We start from the raw sequence: 19,186 nt of genomic DNA, 5'->3' as shown, positions 1-19,186 counted from the left end.
TTGCTTCCAGTTTCTGCGATGCTGGGTTACTATTCAAATAGTAGCTGAATGGGTGCCCTTCCTTGTTGGAGCTGGAAACAGGATGGGAGGCAGCCACAGAGGGGCAACAATGAGAACTTGGGGTCCTGCTTTGGGACAGGCCAGGCAGTGTGGAGGTCTCAGTGATGGGAAGCCACCTTGTCTCATGAGGTATATGGACATTCTCACTTGGGGGAGGGAAAACACAGGGAAACCTACAACCTCACTTTGTCAATGGTTTGAGGCCAGAGGAGCTTACTGGACAGGAAGTTCAAATCCACTTCTCTGTGAACTCTGACTCTCAGGTTCAGTAGTGAGAGTGTATTGATTGCTCTCATGCAAGGCTGTTTAACTGCACAGCATGGAAGAGCCCAAAGAATGAGGTTGCCCTCTAGGAAATGGCTTGAAAAGCTAATTGTATAGCTCTCATGAGTCAACTGTTTCTCATCAAGATTTATCTACATAATTGAAGCTTGTCATCTATGGAACCATTCTGGTGTATATTTCCTGCACTCTTGTCTTCACATCTTTCCTCAAGTGTGATGTAGGGAATTGGACACAATGCTTTGGATTTTCATCTTAGAGACAGATCGTGGGAGTCAGAAAACTTCCCTCAGGGAAATGTGCCTCCAAGGGTGCAATTTTGATTTGGGGATGGGTGCATACTGGAGGCGCGACCACTGTTTCCATGAACAGGTAGAAAGTGGCCACAGGGGCTACCAAGTGTTGAGGTGGGCAGCTTAAAAGGTCTGCTTCAGTTCCCTTGGAGCTTGTCCTAGCTGTTTTCTCAATCTTAGGCCCTCTAGCCCTTACATGCCCTCAGCCTCCCAACCAAGTGATACTAACTCATGCTCCACAACCAACAGCCCTTCATAGTCTCCATGCCAACTTTAAGACTTGCATGCCCATTCACCCATTATACACATGTACAGAACTAGATGTTTTACATGCACTGTGCAGAAATGCTTAGTAAACCAACTATTCAAAAATATCTTTAAAAACTCTTATTATTACTACCCTACATAAGTGTCAATCAGCTAGATGTTTAAATTATCAATAGCAAAAATTATAAGCACTTGACACCTCTTTATCTTGTATAAATAAACATTAGCCCATTGACAAAGTATCTCTCAAGAAGAAAAGCTGTCTCTCAAACAATGTTTTCCCTCTATTTCAACAAACTGAAGTCTCGTCTCTTAGCCTGAGTGGGCATGGAAGTGCTCTGAATTGGCATGAAGGGTTTGAGGAGTCATTAGAGCAGAAGGAGGGATATGGGTTGGCATGGACGATATAAGGGGTCATTGAAGGACGGTGGAGGAGTATGGTGTAGAGTAAAAGGGTAGCACCAGGAGCACCTGATACTGATGTAACAGCTGATGTAACTGTGATGCAATTCACATAACTAAGAGACTATGACCTGGTTGGAAGTAGAAGTCGAACCTTGTGTAGGGTACATAGCCATAAATATAGATCTATAATAAACAAGAATGCTTTTGTGACTATCAGTATACGGCAGCATCATTGGGGTAACAGGCAAACCCTAAAGAAACCCCATCTAGACTCAGAGCTCAAGACAAAACAATTGGGTTGGGATGCGGGATATGAACGGACAATGAAGGTTGTGGAGGGGCATGGGTTGGCACGAAAGGTATAAGGGACATTGGGGTGGGTGCAGGTTTGTGTTGGCATGGAGGGCATGAATGAGACCTTTTGGAATTATCTTTCAATAGATTCCCTCAGTCAAACTATGCTTTATAACATCTATGAAGGGCGATGAATCACAAGACCTTGAGAAGCTGAACTGACTCCATGAAAACCGAGAGGCACTAGGAGAAGCCTAGTGCCACAATGGGGACAGCCAGGTCAGGGGTACAGGCCTGGCCGCACCCTTCTCCCACGTCAACAAAGATTGGGAGTATTGTGAATGGATGCAGAATTCCCAGAATCATTCCCATCCACAGTATTTAAAGAACATAAGAACATAAGAAATAGGAGCAGGAGTAGGCCATCTAGCCCTTCAAGCCTGCCCCGCCATTCAATAAGATCATGGCTGATCTGTTGTGGCTCAGTTCCACTTTCCCGCCCTCTCCCCATAACCCTTAATCCCCTCTCTTATCAAAAACCCATCAACCCGCGTCTTAAAAATATTTAGCGAGGCAGCCTCCACCACTTCAACGGGCAGAGAATTCCAGAGATTCACCACCCTTTGAGTGAAGAAGTTCCTCCTCAACTCCGTTCTAAACCGCCCCCCCCTTTATCTTGAGGCTGTGCCCCCTAGTCCTACTATCTTTTTTGAGCGGGAAGAGTCTCTCCACCTCTATCCTATCCATCCCATCCATCATCTTATACGTCTCAATGAGATCTCCCCTCATTCTTCTAAACTCTAACGAGTACAAGCCCAGTTTATTCAGCCTCTCCTCATAGCTCAACCCCCTCAACTCCGGTATCAGCCTAGTAAACCTCCTCTGCACTCCCTCCAAGGCCAAAATATCTTTGCGCAGGTGCGGCGCCCAAAACTGCACACAGTACTCCAGCTGCAGCCTCACCAATGCCCTATACAGCTGCAGCAAGACCTCCCTACTTTTATATTCAATCCCCCTCGCTATGAAGGCCAGCATCCCATTCGCCTTCCTGACCACCTGCTGTACCTGCAAGCTGGGTTTTTGCGACTCGTGCACAAGGACCCCGAGGTCCCTCTGCACCATCGCCTGCTGCAGTTTTTCGCCCCGTAAGTAACAGTCCTTCCTAACATTCTTCCTACCAAAGTGGACCACCTCACACTTGCCAACATTAAATTCCATTTGCCATTTCCGGCGAATGGGATGCTGGCCTTCATAGCGAGGGGGATTGAATATAAAAGTAGGGAGGTCTTGCTGCAGCTGTATAGGGCATTGGTGAGGCCGCAGCTGGAGTACTGTGTGCAGTTTTGGGCGCCGCACCTGCGCAAAGATATTTTGGCCTTGGAGGGAGTGCAGAGGAGGTTTACTAGGCTGATACCGGAGTTGAGGGGGTTGAGCTATGAGATCCTCAGAGTCTCCCGAACTCTGCAAAATCCAGCCCAATATTCCAGTTAAAGCTGAACCAGGTTTAAAAAAGATGTATTATACCTTCCTTGCTTTTGTACGCTATACCCCTATTTATAAAGCCCAAGATCTCATATGATTTATTAACCATTTTTCAGCTTACCCCCTTAATGATTTGTGCACATAAACCACAAGTTCTTCAGCTTCTACATTCCCTTTAGAATTGGGTCCTTTTTTGTTGCCTCACCTAGCTTTTCCTACCAAAATGAAGCACTTTGCAATTCTCTGCATTAAATTTCATCTGTTATTTGTCCTCCTAAAAAACCAACCTGTCCAAGTCCACCTGAAGTTTATCACTATCCTCCTTGCAGTTCACAACGCTTCCAATTATTGATCATTAATTGCCCAATTTAATCCACTTACACATCATCAAATCCAAGTTGTTTTTTTCTTGCTTTGGCTGCTTTATGAACAGAGCTTTAGAATGGTAGAAATACCTCTCCATCTTCCCAGTAGAGACATTATTGCCCCAGCCAATTTCAGATAAATTTAAATCTCCAAGTATTATAATTGGTTGCTTATTAATCCCTTTCCTTATCTCATTTTACATTTCCAGATTAAGCTTTCTGTCTGGCCTGGGGGCCTACAACAATCCTCCAAGAATAGCTCACCTCTGTTATCATGTATTAATTCTACCCAAAGTCATTCTCTGTCTGTTCTTTTCTATATTCCAACCTGTCTCGATACTGGAGTTTCTTTATACCGCCATACCATCTCTTTTTTTTCTCATAGTCTTTTCTAAGCAATTGCTATTCTTTTAAATATGGAAGCATTCATTATAATCATTCTACCGTATCTCCGTGAAACCAATAATATCTGATCTATAATTCCTTTCAAATCACACTTCTTATTTCTCAGACTTATGGCATGAATGCAAGGGCAGAACCAAAGCTTTTTACCATTTATTTTATTAACATTTTTACTTTGTTCCTTCATTGGACATATTTGGGGCAGGGGAGCAGCATTTTATGGAGCTCACAAGAACAGAAAACGTGATGTAGGATTAAGTGTAGGAGCGTTGCAAAATGTGATTTCCCAATGGTGGCTTGAGAGGCAGAGATAAAGTCAGTTGAGTATTTGTGGTGTGTTGAGCATTTATGATGGCCTTTGGCGGGTTTGTTTTTATAATACATTGCATGTCATAAATACTCATTAGTGTGAAACCAGTTTTAATTAAGTTCTGTCCTTGGAATAAAGTCAGCACCACATAAGAATCTCATGGCACCCAGTTCACGATCATTTAGAGGTGGCCTGTGCCAGTCAGCTTTGTGTAGTTGTTTGTAAGGTCAGCAGTTTTCCTCTTGGCACAAGGAGGGAGCAGGAGAATTGCAGCTTGCATGGAAGCTCAGGACTAGCATGAGTGCTTCAGTAGTAAGGGGTGTTGTGATATGGGGTTGACAGCGTGGAGGGATGGAATGGAGATCCAAGGGAGAACAGACGATTGGGTTGGGGGCATGAAGGAGTGAAGTAGGAAGGGCCTGACATTCTTGGTGTGGTTGGTGGAATCAGTCAAGGCAAGAAAATTAGGGGCCTAAAGGTCAGTGTCAGTACTGCTGACATGTACATTCATCTCAGGTTTTGGCTGGCAGGGTCCATAAAGGGATGCCTATAACTCAGATTATACTTCATCTGCCAGTTGTTTGCCTACTCACTTAACCTGTCTATATTCCTTTGCAGACTCTCTACCTCCTCTTGACAACTTACTTTCCTAACTATCTTGGTGTCATCAGCAAATTTAGCTATCTTACGTTCAGTCCTTTCATCCAAAGTCATTGACATAGATTGTAAATAGTAAGATAAGATCTTGAGGGGACCAGATAGGGTGGATATGGGAGGATGTTGTTTTCTCTTCTGGGAACTCTGAGTGGAGTCTGAAGAGGGAGGGGGACTAAGGGGGGAGGTCAGGTCAAATCAAGTCATCCTCATACCTATATGGTGTGAGGTAGGGTGACCCCTAATTTGAGTAGTGTGGGGGGAGGATGCCTCTCTTGGCTGAGAAGTTACTTGTGCTCCTCTGGACTCTCAGTGTCCAGAACAGCAGTCCCATGCTAGTCAGTACCAGCACCAAATCCTGCCAGGTACATTTCCTATTGGGGGGCAGGTGCATATGCTAATGTTTCACCCCTCCCTATCTCTGTATTCTCTTCCAGCCCCACAACCCTCTGAAGGATATGCACTCTTTTTATTCTGACTTTTTATGCATCCTCAATTTTAAGTTCTCTACCATTGATCTTCAGCTGCTGGGACTCTTCAGCTCTGAATTCCCTCCCAAAATCTCTTTGCCTCTCTACCTCTCTTTCCTCCTTTCAGGACACTCATTAAAGCCTACCTTAATGACCAAACCTTTGGCCATCTTCCCTAGAATTGCCTTAAGTGGCTCAATGTCAAATTTGTTAACCCTCTTGTAAAGTGCCTTGGGACATTTTGGGGCAGCATGGTGACACATTGGTTAGCATTGCTGCCTCACAGTGCCAGGGATTCAGGTTCAGTTCTGGCCTTGGGTAACTGTCTGTGGAGTTTGCATGTTCTCTCCGTGTCAGCATGGGTTTCTTTTGGATGTTCTGGTCACCTCCCACAGTCAAAAGATGTGTAAGCGAGGTGGATTGGCCATGCTAAATTGCCCCTAAATGTCAGGGGGATTAGCAGGGTAAATATGTGAGATTACGGGGATAGGGCTTGGGTGGGATTGTGATCGCTGCAGGGTTAATAAGCCAAATGGCCTTCTCCTGCACTGCAGGGATTCTATGATTTTATGACATGGAAGTCATTATATAAATTCAAGTTGTTATTAAGATCGCTAGACTGCTCAACAAGTCTTTCTTTGAAGTCAGTAGCAAGTGCCCTTGATTTTCCACTGACCCTAATATCTCGGCCATTGAAACTGTAGTAGTCAGACATCAGAAGGAAAGAAGCTTCAGTAATAATAACATCAGAGGTATTAGAAAAAAGGTTTGCAATTTTAAAAGCAATTTCTTAGTTCTAAAGAAAGTCAGGAGCACACAAAGAAACAATATATAGTGAATTTTAGATCTGTCTGGACATAATGAAATATAATAAATCAATAACAACAAGGTGTTCTAGTCTCACTGGAATTTACAAAAACATTCCATTGCAGGTTTACTCCCTGTTCCCTGTTATTTAGCTTCCGCTATAGGAACTCAAAATATGGAAGAAGAAAAGGCAATTTGTCTCAATGAGCCTTCTGGTTTGAAAAGTAGGTGTAACATCCTTACTGTTACGAATCCTTCCAAATGAAACATAAGCTGGGAATATATGAGATACCTAGGGAGCATGCCTGGAGGCACTGGGCTTAAAATAAGATGGGATGGTGGGGGGAAGTCATAGCCACCACTTTCTATGTGATAGATGGAAGACAGCCCATCTACTCTTAGAGGCCACTTAAGGGCCTCTTCCTGTAACTGTGAGAATTTTTTCTGTGGTAAAATGCACTTCACACTATGAGGAGACCACCAGGTATACCCTGGCAGTATCCCTGGGTTTGGGTGGCTGGGGGGAGGGGGGGGTTGCATCCTGATTGGGCACCCGTGGACCTCCTCCCATGGCTGGGGCTGTCTCTACTGAAGGATCCCTTCCTGCCCTCAGGATTGACAACCTACCTTGTCAAGACCAGCCTCAGTGGCCCTGACAAGCATGGCCTTACTTAGATGTGCGGCACAGCGGCATAGTGGTTAGCACTGTTGCCTCACAGCGCCAGGAACCCGGGTTTGATTCCTGGCTTGGGTCACTGTTCATGCGGAATCTACACGTTCTCCCAGTGTGGGCCCAGAGAATTCCCGGCCACCAGAAAGAACTCCTTACAAGCTCTTTAATTCTTACTACGCCTGGATGATCTTCATGCAGTTGATCCAAGATTTGGCTTCAAACGCATGGAGGAATGATCACTCTGATATCCCATAGTTAATTCAAGTTTTGAACAGTTAGTTCAAGTTCTCCTGTGATATAAGGTCTAAATGCAGGATTCATCCTTTGTTTGTCCAGTAACGTTTCTCTAAGACCATGTCCATAACCTTCTCCATTGTCAGATCATTCCTCATGTGCCTTTACACCTGAGACAAGGTTATTGGTACATTCTCCACCTGGGAAAAATACAATATGTTGATGTGATTTGGTTTTGTCCTGAATTGGCAATCTTGATGAGGCGTTGGCATATTACTCTAGTTTCCTACACTTAATATCATAATTATGTGCTAATTGTATTAAAGACCATCTTTGTAGACAACTTGCAACTAATGATGGAATTCCATTGTATGGACCAAACATTTTTGTCACTGGCCTGTGCTCGGTCAACAAAGTAAAGTATCTCCCATACAGCTACTGGTGAAATCGTTTAATTCCAAAACTATGCTCAGGCTTCTTTCTCAAATTCAGCATAGTTCTGCGCAGTTCTTGAGTTTGAGATACAAATGCTGTCGGTCGTTCCTTTTTTGTTGGTATGATAAACGAGACAACTGCAGCTACCCCATATGGCAATGAGTCGCTTTATCGTATTTTCAACTTTGGGTTAAAGTGGTCCAGCACATTTTTTAGCACGTCTTTAATTCCTTTGTACGCTCTTTCATCCAATTCCATTGTCAGTTTGCACACAATAAGGTACGAAATGGTATCAGCAGTGTTGAAAAGTTTGGAATGAATTTTCCCTAATATTTTATTAGTCCTAAAACTGATTGCAACTGTGACATATTCTGCAGACTTGGTGCCTCTACAATCGCAGTCATTTTCTTTGGTTATTTATGCAGACCAACTTTATTCATTACGTGACCTAAATAACTGATTGAAAGTTTGAAAAATTCACATTTTTCGTTTTTCACACAAAGGCTTCGCTAGACACTCCAGTGTTCCTTCTAAATTCAAATGTTTGAACTTCTGATCTTATATATTTTCTGAGATGTGTGATCCAGCTGCTCCCATATTTACTTCCATCTTACTTCTTTCCCTTTTAAGTTTGGATAAACCCAGAAACTTTGCGTATCCCCTTGCATGTATGCCCAGTTTAAGTTCTGGGATCCTCTTTGGTACGGTATCATCATGGGGAATTTTTGTCTTCCTCAGGCATTTTGTACTTTCTTTTTATAGATCTTGAAATGTTCTTACATTTGCACACATTTGGGATTTGAGAAGTTTGTCATGTCCAACACATCTTTGCTACCTCTCTTGCCACAGCTTCCACATTTATTTTCTCTGCTCCAATATTCATGAGGGAGAGCCCCAATGGCACGCTTAAATTTTAAGAGATTTCTTTCTGTCAGTTCCCATCTTGTATATTTTGGCTCCAGCTCCCATTTGGGGAATTACTTTTATGGCCATTTCCATGGACACTTTGATCGCTGAGTCGAGTTTTGGTGTTAAAGAATTTTCAGTGAGCAATTGTCTTTGAATTGTGTCATTTTAAAGTTTCACATCTTTGCTACCTCTCATTGCTACCTCTTGTCTTTGAGGGTTGGGCCAAACTCAGTTTTTCGCTAGCCTTCTTAATGTTGTTACAAATTGCAATCTATTTTCACCCTCTGTCAATGGAATCTGACTCAGCAAAAAGTGATTTTCAAGTATCTTGGTCAGTTCGTCATAGGTTTTTCCACCAGGGTTCGGGAGGTGGACAAGACTCTAGTATTGCAAAGGTTTTACAACCTATTATGCTATGGAAAGTAATTATTTTAAGTTCATCGGGTATCCTGTTTGATGTAAGGTAATATTGAAATCTCTCTTCATAAGCATTCCACATTTCCATCAAATGCTTCTTTGGCACTGCCTTTGCCTGCTATTGCAGTTACTGGTTCTAAGTCATAGTATTTCTTTAACCTCTTGCCCTCTTATTTCTTTTCTCTTTCTTTTCAATTTGTATTTTTTTTGCTTCTTTAAATTTGTTGTTTGTGCTTTTGGAAATGCAGTTTTTTAAAAAATGTAATCGCTCATCCAATCCAAAACAAGAAGATCTAAACATTAATTCTTGCTGTTTTTATTGGTATAACTTTATTTCTAGAATAGTGGTTTTCCCTTTCTTGAAAAAAGAATGCAGGCTGTCTCTCTTTGAGTGCAAGGATCCTGGTGCTGCTGTCCAACATGCATGAGGACACATTGTTCGTAAATGTCCCCACAACCATGAAATGAATGTGGGCTTGCTCTGGTGAGCAGGAGGATGGACCATAATGTTGGAAAACTTCCTAACTATTGCTTTCCATCTCAAAGAGGAAAATCCAGCCCATAAAGACTTAACATATGCAAATCTTTACCCCTCAGTTGAAACAGAAAATCTACATCTGATAGACTTAATATTAATCAAGAACTGGACATTCCATTTCCTTTAAGTCTGTTTGTTATAATTTCAGCATCTATCACCAAAGAAAACAATTTCCTAAAAAACAATCCTGTTCTTTGGCAAAGTCACTGTTTAGGATTCATGTTTCATAGCAGCATTATAACTGCTCCTTCCTTGAGTCTGAGTTTGTGTGGTTGCATTCCTGTTGCATTTAGATTGTGTAGGAACTCTGGAGGCCATAGACTATTATCATCTTCTTTGTCTATGGAATCAATGCTGATGTATTCATTGAATTCACCTGAGAGCTTTTCTAAAATGTTTTCATTCAAATCCAGTGAATCATCATTTTTAGCACAAATAGTTTTCAAATAATTGTTGTATTATATAATTGTCACTATCATTTTGTCACACTGAATCAATGTCATAATCTCATCCATCTCTTCCATGACATCCTAACATGCATCCTCACTTCCCCATTCTATCTCTGCCCTATGCCATCCTTGCAATGCTATCCCTCTGATGCCAACTCCATCCCACTCCTTCCATTCCTCCCATGCCAACCTGATCCAACTCATGCCATCCCCATTCCTCCCATCAATCCAATTCCATGCTTCATAGAAACCATCTCTCCAGCTGAAGCAACTTTTTTTGGGCTCCCCTTACCTTACACTGTCTTCGTTCTCCACCAACCAACCCCCCGCAATCATCACTGCATTCCGCCACCGTGTTAAATGCTAACAACCGCATGTGTAGCCACATGTGTTCCAGTCCTCCACACACCAGATGTGCCTCTCTGTGCACTTGGTACTACCCACCATGTCAAAATCTTGGAATTCCTTTCCTAACGGCACTATGGGTTCACCAACACCACATGGATTGCAGCAGTTGAAGAAGGCAGCTCACCACCACCTTCTCCTGGCCAATTAGTGATGGACAATAAATGCTGGCCTAGCCAGCGATGCCTACATCCCATAAAGTAATAAACTAAATATAAGCCTACCAACAGATGCCCTGATTTAAACAGTCCAGATGGATAGAAACTGAGTATTATTGTAGATGCTCATAATACTGAAGTGCAGCGTGTATAGAGAGGTATAATAATGCTTTTAAGAAAACAGGTAATTACTTAAAGTAGCAATTTGAAGACAATTTCACTGAAGTAAACACTGATGAGACAGAATTTCCAAACCAGACATGAAGGACAAATATAAGGCTGCTAATATTCTAGTGCTTGCCAATTGAATTGCTTTTAATGTGGTTAAAGATTGTTAATGGAATACATATCAACATCAAACAACTATTGGTCAAAGCAGTACAAACAACAGTTGTACCATATTGAGGAGCTTATCAGGCACTAAGCAGGTTATTATTTTATTTAAAGTAAAGCCTTGGCAGGAATTTCCTTCTCTCCAATTTTGTTATAGAGTACTCGCCTGAATCTGATGTTTTGGGAATATTTTAAACCTGTGCCAATCCAGCCCAGTCTCTTAGTGTTATTTGATTATACAAGGAATTTACATTATTGCAACAAGGCTCAAAATTTATGTAAATTCAACTGACAGTTTTTCCAGGATTACAGGAATGAAACCAACTAGAGATTAACATAAACAGGAAAGTCCGGAATTACTGTGTAAGTCAGGCAGTATTATAATGCCATTTGCTCAATGCATAAGCCCAAACTGAACATACCTGAGTGCCATAGCAACTCATCTCTTCCCACTCCCCCCAACTCTGGCCAAAAGTAAATGTGAGATTCACCACTGAAAACCATGACAACTGAGGTGCCAATTACTGTAAAGCAGGCTAAGTTTTCCAGTGCTTCAGGAGGGGCCAGATTGTCAGCTACGAATGTGGGACTAATGCTAACTACTGTTAATTTTTACAAAGCGGATAGCATGCCTATTTTTCTTAATTCTGTGTTCCTCTTCTTGTGTTTTTCTCTCCCTATCATTCACTCACAGTCGATTTCACAGACTCTCTGCAAAGATCCTATGGTCCCCAGTTTGAGAATCAGTGCGTTAAGGAATAAAATGTTTTCCGACTTTGAAAGCTCACTGTTAGCATTGACAGATCAGATGGAGGTGATGTGGCTGCAAACAATATGCTCAATTAATGATGTGAAATTGGTACGACTTAAGGACTAAAGCAGAAAGAAATTGTTCAAGAATGAAGGCATCTTGCACTTTTCTGACAGCTGAAACTCTTAACTGCAGAGATGCTGATTGAGGTTGCTTATACTGTAGTTCACATCAAGGCAGGAAAGACAGCGGGGCTAATTGGAAAGGGACATGGAAGCAGATCTGTGGATCAGCTGGTAGCAATCTTAAATCAGACAACTAGAATTCAAGTTTCACTTCAGTGACTGGTGCATACAATCCAGGGTGACACTTCAGTGCAATACTGAGGACCATCACCCCTTGACATTCAATGGTATTACCACTGCTGAATCCCCTACTGTCGACATTCTGTGGGGGGATTACCATTGACCAGAAACTGTGCTGGATTAGCCATATAAATATTGTGGCTGCCGGAGCAGGTCAAAGGCTAGGGTTTCTGTGGCGAGTAATTCACTTCCTGATTCCCCAAAGCCTGTCCGCCATCTACAAGGCACAAGTCAGGAATGTAATGGAATACTCTACACTTGCCTGGATGAGTGCGATTTCAACAACACTTAAGAATTCTGACATCATTCAAAACAAAATACCCCTTCCACAAACATTCAATCCCTCCACCATCACAGAACAGTGACAGCCTTGTGCACCATCTATAAGATGCACTGCAAGAACTTACAAAGGCATGCAATAGGAGCAATTATTGGGAGCATGGTGCACCCCAGCTGCAGGGAGAGGCAAGGGCTGTGTGTTCCACAGGAAAGACCACAGTATGGTGTGCAGAGCTGTCTTACTGTCGATTCTCCAGGGCTTAAAGGGTCTGTAGTGGACTGCAGGGGGAATACTGATGATGACTGGGGGCATCAGCAGCCTGTCGATAGGGAAGACATAATATAGGGGTGGGTGTGCGGTGTGGGATCAGGTAAGTTATGTGAAGCTCTGATGGAGGGTGTGGGAGGTCGCTTCTGTAGATAATGGTGCACACAGCCTCCAGATGGTATGAGTAGAGGTCCATATAGAGTCGAGTCCATGGGTACTTCACAGATGATGGTCCTACAATGGGATGGAGAATTATTGAGGGAAGCTGCAGAATAACAACATTTAATTCTACCTTTGCATCGTGAGGACACTGAGTGAGGAAGCATTGAACTCAGTCTTAAAGTAGAGGGGTAGCACCACCATTTTGCGGTCTCAGAACAGTGGCATCCAGCAAAAATGAAAGTAACAACAATTCTATCTGGGAGGGATCTGATGCAGTATGGGGACACCACAAAATTGGGCTATGGAGCCCTTTCTTGGGACGCAAACTCACTTGTTGGTGCTACAACAGAGAACAGGATCCAGTTCAGTTAAAGAGGAGAAAGACCTCATAGCCTAGGAAGCAACTGAAAGCCAATTATTTCCTTTAATACTGTTAAACAGTGGACAGAACTCACTAGTTTCACATCAAAGTCTGAACATCAAGGGAGTATAAGATATAAGTTGAACCTTGGCGAATAAGATTCAAAGGGATTTGTTTATCCTAGTGCATGAATTATGGAAGGCTAGTGTGCAGGTACAGCAAGTAATCAGAGAATCTAATAGAATGTTATCATTTACTGCGAGGGAATTGATTACAAAAGTCCCACAGGAGGCTTGAACCATGGGAGAACCCAAATCCTAAATGGGGAATCAAAAGGAAATCTGTTCCTGGAATTCTTTCATTAGCATGCCTTGAAAGACAAAATTAAAACATTTATTTTTTCAGTTTCAATAGCTGATGCTCTATTGAAAGTTAGATGTATTTATACTGCAGTTATCTGTCTTGTGAATGCAAGTTGTGTGTTACATTGCTCAACATTGTGAAAGTGTTGAGATGTATTAGAACATTTTTCCAATTGGAGAAACATATTTCATACATGTAAAACTGAAGAAAACACTGCTTGGCTTCTCTACTGTAATAATGTGTAGGGTAGGCAGCAATGTAGTGGTAATATCACTGGATTGGTAATCCAGAGGCCCAAGCTAATATTTTGGTGACATGGGTTCAAATCACACCTTGGCAGTTGGTGGAATTTGAATTCAATCAATAAATCTGGAATAAAAAGCTAGTCTCAGTAAACCATTGAAGATTGTCATAAAAGCCCATCTGGCTCAATGAGAGAAGGAAATCTGCTGTCCTTACCTCGTCTGGATTACATGCAACTCTAGATCCACAGCAATATGAATAACGCTTAAATAACCTTTGAGATGATATAGCAAGCTATTCAGTTGAATCAAACCGCTATAAAGTCTCAAAGAAATGAAACTGGACAGACTATCTGGCACTAAAAATGACAATGGTGAACCCATCTTGTCGAACTGGCAAAGTCTTCCTTGCACACATCTGAGAGCTGTCCCACAGTCTAGTAAAGCAATTACCTGACATAGTTACACTCCCAGTATCATACCTTACAGACAATAGCCCAGACACCACCATCACCATGTATGTTCTTTTCCATGCACAGGATAGATCCACAATGAGCAGATCCAGCAGCTCAAAACATGACATCCAAAGGACTTTAGGCCATCTGCATCAGAATAATTGAATTCTACTACAATCTGTAAGCTCATGCCCAGCATATCTCCCACCCTACCATTACAGTCATGCCAGGGGATCAACCCTGGTTCAATGAAGAGTGCAGAAGTGCATGCATGCCAGGAGCAGCGTCAGGCAAAATTAGGTCTCAACCTGGTAAAGCGACAATAACAGGTCTGTTTGCATGCCATAGGCTTCCCATGCAATAGACAGAGTTAAGTGATCTCACAAACAATGAATCAGATCTCAGCTGTGCTATCCTGACACGTCTGGTCAGGAATGGTGCTGGATGATTAAACAACTAACATGAGGAGGAAGCTGATGGGTCAATGATGGGGAAACCCAGCACATTAGTACAAAAGACAAGGCTGAAGCATTTGCAGCCATCTTCAGCCAAAAATGCTGAGGGAATGGTCCATCTCAGCCACCTTCTGAGGTCCCCAGCATCAGAAATGTCAGTCTTCAGCCTCCACATGATATCAAAGAATGGTTGAAGACACTGGATACCGCAAAGGCTATGGGTCCTGACAATATTCTATTAAAGCACAGCTAATGGTAAATGCCGGGTTATTCCAAATCCCAGAAGGGAAACTTAAAACAACTGTCCTCAATTATGTAATTTGATATAAAGAGGAAAGGTTTGAAATCCAGAAATCAATGTCTCAAACATTTTGTGATGATTTGAAGTAAAATAAAAGTTTATTTAGCAATAAACAAACTAGAAGTCCCCTTAACCAAGTCAATGGCATTATACAGTTGGTGAAATCTTGTTGCCATTCACACTGGTGGGGTCTTATGGTCCCAATGATGGTGCATCCCTACTGCAGGTTTCCCGGTGGTGAGGGGTGCTCAATGGGAAACCCTATTGACAACAGTGGGAACATAAGATCCCACTACCGTTGGGTGGCATGTCACCTCCTGCCACTGCGGACACGCTGCAAAGAGAGAGAAAAATCCCACCCACCATCTCTAAATTTATCCAGTTTGAAACACTTTTATTTCATTACTTTCAGAGCTAATTCTCCCCAAGTGTTCCAAACATCTTCTACATTTTTAAAAACTACAACAAAAAATCTATTAACAGTTACTACACCAGGTAGTAATATCTTTTTGGAGTTTGCTTCTGAGGTAAAACAAACAACTGGCTTCTAAAGCAGCCTTTTTCACTAACCCAACTTGCTGGGAATTAACATCTATTCCTGCTATGGCTGAGATTGGGAGAAGCTACCCCTACATAGATTTAATCAATTCCTGGTATATAGTGTTTTCTTTCTGATTTTCCCTTATCTGAACTAACCTCAGAAGTCAGCTCAGAATTTAGTCTTTGCTTTCACTACCTTTTTCCGGCATAGTATTCTCAGCCATAACAATGAGTTGCATTAAAAAAAAATCATTTTCATCTCCCCTCTGCTTTATCTGAAATCTGTGGCTAGGATTTTCCAGTTCCGCTCAAACCCAGGATTTTCCGGTCTTGCTGAAAGTCAATGGACTTTTGGCTGGTTCTCAAAATTTTCTAACTTTTCTCTCAGTGGAAACAGTTCACCTTAACTATTCATTATTTTGAACATTCTTATCAAATTTTCACTGAACCTTTGCTATTCTACGGAGAACTTACTTACAGTTTTGCCGCTTTGGACAACGTGAACAATGCACAGACCCCATGGGTGAATTAGCTGAAGCAGTCATACCACTGATAAATATTTTAAGCCATCAGCAAAGATTGCTTCCTTTGTATTAAGAATTAATTTCATCATGAAACACAGACTTAAGGGAACAGATTCATAGAGAGGACTGTCACTCTGTCTTTTTCTGTCTCTCTCACCATCCAGCAGAGTAATTTGTATTTTCACAGTGGTACCATTAAGATTTGTTTTAAAAGGTGACCAGCATGATTACAGAGCTAGTAAAGTGCATAAGTACTCCTTGTTTTAAGAAACACGTATGTACTCCTGTACTTAGTTAAAATAAGGAGTACAGAAAATGATCGTTTGCACTGTAATAGCTCTATACTTTTCAAATGTGCAAGGAAATCCATCTGACGTTGGAAAGCTGTGCAAGGCTGGATAAAGTATTACCTCAGTCCACCTTCTGCGGAGAGAAGGGAATTCATGTGTTGGCATGTGCCATATCTCATTAGCTGGTATATAGTATGAGTGCCCTCTGTTACAATCAATGGGCCACCATAATGTTAACTAGACGGTTGGCAGAAAATGTAAAGTTCACTTAAAGCAGTGATCAATGACAGCGAACCCAAGAAAATAATCAATGTAAAAACTTTAAAATTGTGATAGAGCCAAGACCCATAAGTGCCTATGTTTTACAGCACTGATGCTGCGGAATCAAGGAGTTTAGTTTCTAATCTGAAAACAGCATGCTGTGCTGCAAATCTGTCTTCTGTTTTGCAATATGAACCTTCTAAGTGTATAGCTAGGTGTTTTCATGTTAGCTATTGATAAAAATAAAGATAATCTTATATAATTAAGTGCAATTAGTAACAATAACTTAATTAATTATAACACAGCATCTTTGCCAATGTAAACTATAGGCCAGTCCTTTAGTGCAGAAATCAGTAAAATTGGCACAGTGACAGTGTATGTCCTGCATTCTTTCACTGTTATACAGTTGACAATTTAAGCTCTAAACTGGATTAAGTATTGGAATAATAAATACTGTGGCTCCAAAATTCACTGGAAATGGTGAATCAACAGCCCGTACCACTACTCGCTCGATTTTTACTACTATTGATGTCAGTTTAACTTTTAATTAGAAAGATCAGTAATACTGCAGAACAAGTAGACGTTTGTGTTGGATCTTACCCCACAGCCGACTCCATTTTGCGGGACACACTCAATCCTACGTAAGCCTGCATCTGGAAGCAGGCCAGCTCCACAACCTGGCCTTGGGCACAGTACCCCACCCATCTGTAGCACATATTCTTCCGCTCCATAGCGTTGATAACGATCATACTGCAGATGGGAAAGATTTAACAATTAAAAATGGGGCATTTTCAAATTGACTTAACAGCAAAATGCAGCTTTCATCATAATGATTTGATTGCTTCCAACTTACATCTTTACAAACACAAATAGGAATCTATCACAGTGCAAATCTCAGATCATAATAATCCTCTAAAAAACTGCTTTTAACATTGGAAAAAGAGACGTTAAAAGAAACAATTAGAGCAGCTAGTGGGAAATTATTTATGCTGGTTGGGGAGTTTAGGACTACGGAGTATAGTCTAAAAACTAGCTAGATTTCTCAAGGGAGAAATTAGGAAATGGTCCTTCATGCAAAGTTTATTTATTATTGTCCTGTGTAGGCTCAGATTAACACTGCAATAAAGTAACTGTGAAAATTCCCTAGTTGCCACGTTCCAGGGTGCCAAATTTAAAGGCCGCACTTCACAGGTTGCCAAGAAGTGATGGCTGCCAGGAAACTCGCCCTGAAATTCCCAGATGCCTCCCTAGAGACATTCCTTGATACTATTGAGACCAGCATGACATAATTTAAATCATCTGGACTCAAAGCGTCAGCTCTTTTCTCCCCTGCCAGCCCTGCTGAGATTGCCAGCATTTTCTCTTTTGGTGATATAATCTACCTGTGGTCAGGACAGAAGCCCAGCAGTAGGGTCTCAAGCCCAGCAGTGGTAGTGGTTGTGAATACTAACACTCTGCAGGAGAGGACAGCCATCCAGTGCCACAAGAGGATGAATGGTCAACTCTACTCCATCACTCATAACTCACACACTCACAGACATATCACACATGCATAGGGATCTCACTTACTAATAGCTCAAGGGATACCACCACTTGCTCTCACATACATGTCTTCATTTCCCCTGCAGGTTGTGCCCTCATCACCTGGTTGGTCCCACTCACTATCCACACATGACAGGCATCCTTATCATCCACAATTGCATGCATCCTGCTTGCACTTTCTTCATCTGTTTTTATGTAGGTGAAGCTGGCTCACAAGAGGAAGGAATCCCAGATGGGTGGAGGGAATCCAGAACTCAAGATCCTCATGGACCTCAAGGATAAAGCCATATAATGTTGACCAGTCTTGTGCTGATGGTGAAGTTGGTGGTGATAAACCAAGTGAGGATCCAATATAGCATTATCCATCAGACATCATGTCTCCTATCTATAAAGGCCCCTGCCATTCATGAAAGACCTCTCTTTTCTTTCACAGACACATCTGGAAAGCAGACCAGGGAATCTAACAGCTAGGTCCTCAACCGCAGCCCCAACAGCAGCACAGTGGAGGAATTCAAGGAGCCCGATATAGAAGGACAGCCACAGTGCTCACCCACATCCTGCACCATTGCAGACACACACACCCCGGTGGAGCTTAGTTCTAGAGTAACCACAGGGTCACAATCTGATGTGCACATCACACTCTCAGCGCCATACCAGGTGGAGGCAACGAAGGCTCAGGAAGTTGGCATTCCTTAGTTGTTGGAGTTCCAAAATCAAACATGGGAAAACCAGGAAGGGGTGTCACATACACTTCTGGGATTAAAAGGTTGCAAGGAGGAATCTGTCCATCTTATATCTGAGATGATTGTGTTGATACTGAAATGCCTCAGCATCTTCCTGTTTGAAGTCCTACTCATTGAAGGAAATGTACCATTTCTCTATGTCCTCCTCAGGCTTTCCTCCCCCCATTGCAGCGCTGGCTTGTTCTGGATGCAGTAAGCAACACATGGTGCATGACAACCTCTGTGGATTGTAATGCAGGGCTCCCCCAGACTGGTCTGGGCACCAGAACTGCATCCTCCACGATACTACAGCCTGCTCCACCAATGTGTGAATTGCAGCATAAACATCATTGCACCTGGTCTCAGCTGTACTTGTGCATGCCCCTTGGGAATTGAGCACGTACCTGGTGAATGTTTTTGGTGTGGTCACAGACCAGCTGAAGTTTCAGTAGGTGAAAGCCCTTGTGGTTCATATAGTTCACTGTTTGATGTCCTGGAGATCTGAGTGCAGAGTGATTCAGCACTCAGAACCTGTGGAAATCCAGAGATTTACACAAAGCCCATCGGTCTTGCATCCTTGCTTGCTTGATCCTGGTCAAAATGGACAAAGTTGTTTGCTCTCATGAAAATTATATCCATCACCTTCTGGATGCAGTTGTGTGC

At 42.2% G+C, this 19,186-nt stretch overlaps 1 protein-coding gene across 1 annotated transcript in view; it reads right to left on the bottom strand.

Annotated features, from left to right (window-relative positions):
- prkn (parkin RBR E3 ubiquitin protein ligase) overlaps window positions 1-19,186 on the bottom strand; it is a 1,024,997-nt gene that overhangs the window by 136,851 nt on the left and 868,960 nt on the right. Inside the window, exon 9 of the mRNA XM_080200221.1 lies at window positions 16,860-17,009. Within this exon, the coding sequence (XP_080056347.1) occupies window positions 16,860-17,009 (150 nt within the window). The remainder of the gene's footprint in view (window positions 1-16,859; window positions 17,010-19,186) is intronic.

Source organism: Carcharhinus amblyrhynchos, chromosome 12, assembly GCF_965287045.1.
Source record: "Carcharhinus amblyrhynchos chromosome 12, sCarAmb.v2.hapA, whole genome shotgun sequence".
NCBI lineage: Eukaryota > Metazoa > Chordata > Chondrichthyes > Carcharhiniformes > Carcharhinidae > Carcharhinus > Carcharhinus amblyrhynchos.
The sequence above is the reverse complement of the archived record's forward strand: the minus strand, read 5'-3'. Positions and strand labels throughout refer to the sequence as shown.